We start from the raw sequence: 6,361 nt of genomic DNA, 5'->3' as shown, positions 1-6,361 counted from the left end.
GGGAGCCGGGGGTCCTGGGCCCAAGGGAGCCGGGGTTGGGGGCCTGAGGGAGCGCGGGGGTGGGGGTGTCGTGGGCCCTACAGGGTTGGGGGCTGAGGGAACCAGGGATCAGGTGGGAGCCGATAGAGGGAGCCCGGTTGTGGGCCCAAGGGGTTCCTCTGGGGCATCAGGAGGTGGGATCTCAGAATCAGGAGAGGAGAGCTGAGGGAATCAGGAGGCGAGGCCTGGGGAATCAGGAGGGAAAATCAGACTGACAGGAATGGTCCAGATAGGGTCTCGAGGACTCAACTGGTGGAAGAGAATGGACTCCTTCCCTTAACTCTGCCTTCCACACGTGTTTCTCCCCTCAAATAAATAATAAAAAATGTTTAATTAAAGGATGTCTTTGAATTCAGTTTGAGAGATTTGGGGGATTTGCTTGGTTTTTTGTTTTTTGTTTGTTTGTTTTTTAAATAAGGACACTCTAAAGATGGTGCCTGGTGGAAGAAAACATTCTGGGAAATCTGGGAAGCCGTCATTGGTGGATCAACCTAAAAATGTCTTTGACTTTGAGAAAGAGGATAAAGATTTGACTGGCTCAGAGGAGGATGTTGCTGATGGTAAATATCCCTAATGTTGGGTATTAACAATGTCCTAGAAACCCACTACACTTAAGACTGAATAAAGTAAGCATTTTCACATACTTTCTGACCAGATGTTCACATCTCGGTAATGGAGTTGTGGAGTATCCCCTATCTGCAGTGCTAGTAACTTGATAAGTATAGTGCATGATTCTGACCAGACTTAAAAGTTTGCTTCTGTAAAATGGGTCATGAATTGTGATGTGCTTTCATTTTTTAGAGGACGTATTACATTTGTTTATCTGCTTTTAAAATTTGTTACAAAATCCTAAAAGAACTGAAAATAGACTTCATTAAAATTTAACAAATAGCATACTTAATTTCAAAATTTATTTTGTCAATACAGAAAAGATTCTAGTAACTGAGAAACATGGGAAGAAAAGACCTGGAGGAAGAGTTGAAGATGTGGGGTAAGACTCTAAAAAAAATATAGTGTACATGTGTGTCTGTATGCATGCATGCATACTAAACACTTTGGTGGGTGTTGAGGTATGTTAGGTATTGCTTGCAGAGTAAACATTTAACTGAGCCATTTCCCAAGCACCAAAGATGTTTCCTTTGTTCAATAAATTAAGAAAAGTTTACTTCAGTTTATCTAACAAGTAGCAGCATAAACTACTTGGTATGTGGTATTATGACTCTAAAATTTTTTATTTTTGATTGTGCTAGGAATCAAACCTAGGGCCCTCTGCACATTGGGTAAATGTTCTGCTGCTTAAATTAAATTCCTAGTGTTAATTTTTTAAATGTAATTTTTCACAGAGGTGAAGTACAGAATATGCTGGAAAAATTTGGAGGTATGTTTTTGTTATATAATTTAAAAAACATTTTTTAAAACTGTATTGAATAATAGTAGGAAATGTTGATCAGTTCACTGTATGGATATTGTTTAATGCCTTGTTCTCATTTATAGGGTTTTGCATATTTATGATTAGCGTCATAGATTTTTCTTTCTTAACCCCTTTTTCATGATATGAAAAGTTAACGTGGTACTTTTAAGAATTTTAGAAAAACAGGAAAAGTTTTTTCTGTTTCTTTATATTCACAAAGTCTGTTAGTCTTTCACTTATTTTCTAGGACTCTTCTTGTGTTTTTTCATTTATGGACAATATAAATAAAAACATAAGAGAACTATTATTATTTTATATTAACAAATTATGTAATTGAGAGTAAATGACAGCTTTTCCAGCCATTAAGAGATTACGAAGACCTTAGACCTTAAGTTTTAAATATGTTTTTATATGAGCTTAATTAGGAGACAGCATTTTTGCTTATTTACTTCTCTTCGAGACTGGCTGGTTGGCTGGCACTTGCTAGTTAGTCCAGGCTGGCCTTAAAATGGTATCTCTTCAGCCTTGTGGGTGCTGGGATTACAGATGTCTGTCATCTTGTCCAGTTTAACATCCTGAGGTGGGCAGCATGCCATGATGCATGTATGGAGGGCAGACAACAGCTTGCTGGAGTCACTAACCTCCTACCATATGGATGGATCCTGGGGATCATACTCAAATTGTCAAACTTGACTGCAGTCATCTTTACTTGTTGAGCAATCTTACCAGCCCCAGAATACTATTTATCTGTCTGTCTATGTATCTATTAGCTTGTTTTTAAACAAAATTTTATTTTTTATTTACTGTGTGTGTGTCTGTGAGCACATACACATACGTGTGCATGTTAGAATGATCATGGAGTACAGAGAAGGTGACAGATTCCTGGAAGTGGGGTTCCAGCTGGTTCTGAACTGCCTGATAAGGGTGTTGAAAATGGAACTTGGATCCTTTGGAAGAACAATAATGGGTCTTCACAGCTGAGCCATACCTGTAGCTATAAGAACACTCTTCTTAAAAATATTTGTTTCCTATAAGGATTATTCATGCTGTTAATTCATGCTTTTTAAGAATTGCTCTATTTGGTAGTAAGAAAATTGTTGTTTTACTTTTTATTTTTTGGTTTTGTGAGACAGGGTTTCTCTGTGTAACAGCCCTAGCTGTCCTGGAACTCGCAATGTAGATCATTCTGGCATTGAATTCAAAGATCTACCTGCCTCTGCCTCCTGAATGCTGGGATTAAAGGCATATGCCACCACCACCCCGCCAATTTGTTTTATAAACTTACTAAATATTACTGGAAATATAAATTATAGTTACACTAACAGTGACAAAAGATAAATTCTTAGCAAACCTTATTTAAGGTATTAGATTTTTTTATGAACTGCTATACTTATTGATACTAAATGCCTTATAAAAACCACTGTGAACTGGGCTTGGTAGCACACACCCAACTCTTGGAAAGCAGAGGCAGGCAGATCTTTGAATTCAGTGCCAGCATGGTCTACATGGGGAGTTCCTAGTCAGCCAGGACTATGCCATGAAACTCCATCTCAACAAAACAAAAACAAATGCACAAAAAAAATCTGCCATTAAAGTATTATAAAGTATTCCTAGATGCATTATCTAGATATTATGCTAAGATTACTTTTATAAAAAATGTTTAATGGTATTGACTTACTTTACAAATTTTATTAATAATCCTTTTTAGATTCTTTGTTCTAATTTAGTATTTCTGATGAGTTCTAACAATTGCATAAAGTATGGCCTATCAAATGGAGGATGTACTATAAATTTAGAAATATTTAGCCTTTATTAGGTTTTCTTCATAAGTCTGGCCTTGATCCTTCATTTTACTAAATCTTTATCATCCTTAAATTTAAAATTTACCTTCAGTTAGAAAAACCAGAATTGAGATAAAGTTGGATATATTTTTTATTGTAAAATATTTACCAAAAATGGTTGAGAATCCAACAGTTTAGGTTCATAATATTTGCATAGTCTTTATTGGCTGAGCTTCCCTAGTCTGAAAATCCAAAATCCTAAGTGTTCTAAAGCCCACGTTTTCCAAAAACACCTGTTGGTGCTATTTTTAAAATGTTTTAAATTTTATGCTTGTATGTTTTTGTGTGATATGTATGTGTGGTATAAATATGCTGTGGTAACCATGTCAGATAAAACTTTGGGGAGTTGACTGTCTTCCACGGTGGGAGGTGATATCTCTCAGGTGTTGGTTTGCTCCTTCCACTGTGGATTCCTGGGATCAAACTTAGAGGTTGTCAGGCTTATAATAGGCAAGTGTTTTATTTTTCTGAGTCAGGGGTCTATGTTTCCTGGCTGCCCTAGAACTGACTATGTAGACCAGGCTGGCCTAAAATTCAGAGACCCGACTGCAGAGCTCTTCCTTCCAAGTGCTCAGGAATTAAAAGCATGTGCCCAGCACAGGTGTGTGTTTTGTTTTCTTCTGAATCTTCTTCCTGGTAACTAAATTTAATTTTAAATGTCCTTGATATTGTTGAACCAACCTCTACTTACTTGATTCTATGGAATAAAATAAAATCATTTTCTTTAACATTAAATTTCAATGTTTTTTTTTTCTTCAAAATAGCTGACATCAACAAAGCTCTTCTTGCTAAGAGAAAAAGAATAGAAATGTATACCAAGGCTTCTTTCAAAGCCAGTAACCAGAAAATTGAGCAAATTTGGAAAACACAACAAGAGGAAATGTAAGGATTTTAAAGAGCTGCATCTTAATCATTTTTTAGTATGTCCTGGTGCAAATTACCTACAGAAAATAGCATCTGTTTAGTGAATGAAATTGCTTGGCTTTATTTCTAATCTAGTTCTGTAACTTCATGCCTTCATAGAATTTAGACATTTCTTAGAAGTCAGTGATGATTTTATTTAATATATTAAATTTATTTAATAACTGAAAGGTTATTAAACTATATCGATTGTGGAAATATGTTAACTTGAATGAAAGGTGTAGATATCATAGAAACGACTGTTTAATAACTGTGGGAATGTAGAAGAATCAGTTTTTATATTGTAAATAATTTACACATTTTAACCAATTTGACTATTCCTTTGTATGAAATTTTTGCCATGCCAGAATGGGAAGGGACACAACCTAAGTGAAATAATTTAAAGTAGTTATGAGAACTATATTCAGTAGGAAAAAAATGAAAAATTCCTTGGAGAGTAAAAGTAAATTTTTCTGGAAAACAAAATGTCTTTAGTTTTCCAAAGCTAAAAAGCATGTGAGAAGACATCTGTTAGATCTGTTAGGAAAAAAAATAAAATCAACATAAATTTTACTTTTAATTTTCCTATCAAAATATTTGTTTCCTTTATATGTGAGTTGAATTTGTTTTTAATGGTATTTTCACATGAATGAAATTTGACAGGATTTTTTTTTTTTTTACAGACAGAAGCTTAACAGTGAATATTCTCAGCAATTTATGAGTATGTTTCAGCAGTGGGAACTGGATATGCAGAAATTTGAGGAACAAGGAGAAAAACTAACTGTTAGTATTACAACTGACTTTATAATTATTTCTACTTGAGGTTTAGTTTTAATAGAGACCCTAATCATATTTTATGTCTATAGAATTAAGACAAGTTATATTGCCCACTGTTGTCTACATGTTTTAATATAGCCAAATTCTAAACCACAGAAGTATAGATGCATAGAGTATTCTAAAAGTATTAATGTTCGCAATAGTTGATATTCTTGCATTTTTAAGTAAAAGAGTCAGTGGATAAAAGAATTACTGGGTTTGGGGATTACGTTAGCTTTAGACAACACAGTTGAATGGGGTAGGGAAGGGTTGCTTATTATAGTGTGTTCTGGGCTCTGCTGCTAAGTCTACATGAGCTTCTATAATGTATTAATTCTCCCAGTCCCAGACTTTCTACAAATTTAGTGACTACATAGACTGAAACAATCTTTCTGAATATCTTTGGCAGAAAATTCATGTAGTGGGACATCATTAATCTAGTTTTGATCATGTGCTCATTCCTAACCAATTACTGTCCTCCTCCTCCTCCCCCTTTTCTCCCTGTAAATGCTAGGGAATGAATTTAAATGCTTCGTGCAGTCTACAAAACATGCTATCACAGGGTTATAACCCCTCATGCAACTCTATAGTTAATGAATATCCAGGCTGTATTATTTCTCTATTTCCACTGGTGATGAATGGCACCCCCCCCCCTTTTTTTTTAAACAGGGTCTGGCCTTTAACTCAGTGCCCCATCTACCTCTCCCTCTCATTATAGAATGCATGGCAAAATCTAGAATGTAAGAATGTGAGGGCTGGAAAGATGGCATGGTAGTTAGGAGCACTGGCTGCTCTTCTAGAGGACCTGGCTTCCATTCCCAGCACCCACATGGCAGCTAACAACTATAACTCCAGCTCCAAGCAATCTAACACCCTTGTGTAGATAGGAATGTGGGCAAAACACATGAAATAAAAATATTGTTAAAAAAGAAAAACTAAAAAAATAAAAAAAAAAGAATTAACTAACATATAGCAAAGATAAACACTTATAATAATAAGTAATAATTTAGAGAGATATCAAATACATTTTCTGAATTATTACAGAATGCTTTTGAGTTCAATATATTTGTGTTCATATGTCAGCAACATCTATAATTAACTTTCTATAATTAACAAATAATCATCAATTTCCTAATCTCAAAGGTAAAGTGGTACCATTACTTCTCTCTGTGTGTGTTGTATTAGATCTAAGGTCCCATGAACATCAAAATCCGAGGATGCTCATATATGATGTGTGACATTTCTATATAGCCTACACCCATGCACCTATATACCTTAAATCATCTCCATATTATTTTTAGTACCAAATTATAAGAAAATTCTCCAGAAAGTAGGTGTATTACTAAATTACTTA

The 6,361-nt window shown here is 35.0% G+C and overlaps 1 protein-coding gene across 2 annotated transcripts in view; it reads left to right on the top strand.

The window, feature by feature from the left end:
- Sycp3 (synaptonemal complex protein 3) overlaps positions 1-6,361 on the top strand; it is a 16,145-nt gene that overhangs the window by 6,056 nt on the left and 3,728 nt on the right. For both annotated transcript variants that reach the window (XM_026784446.1, XM_005358204.3), the window contains exons 2-6: positions 458-599; positions 967-1,030; positions 1,383-1,417; positions 4,056-4,173; positions 4,875-4,974. In XM_026784446.1, the coding sequence (XP_026640247.1) occupies positions 470-599; positions 967-1,030; positions 1,383-1,417; positions 4,056-4,173; positions 4,875-4,974 (447 nt within the window). In that variant the 5' untranslated portion in view covers positions 458-469. The remainder of the gene's footprint in view (positions 1-457; positions 600-966; positions 1,031-1,382; positions 1,418-4,055; positions 4,174-4,874; positions 4,975-6,361) is intronic.

This window comes from Microtus ochrogaster, chromosome 24 (genome assembly GCF_000317375.1).
Source record: "Microtus ochrogaster isolate Prairie Vole_2 chromosome 24, MicOch1.0, whole genome shotgun sequence".
Classification (NCBI taxonomy): domain Eukaryota; kingdom Metazoa; phylum Chordata; class Mammalia; order Rodentia; family Cricetidae; genus Microtus; species Microtus ochrogaster.
Note: the sequence above shows the minus strand (reverse complement) of the source record. Positions and strands in the feature narration are given on the sequence as shown.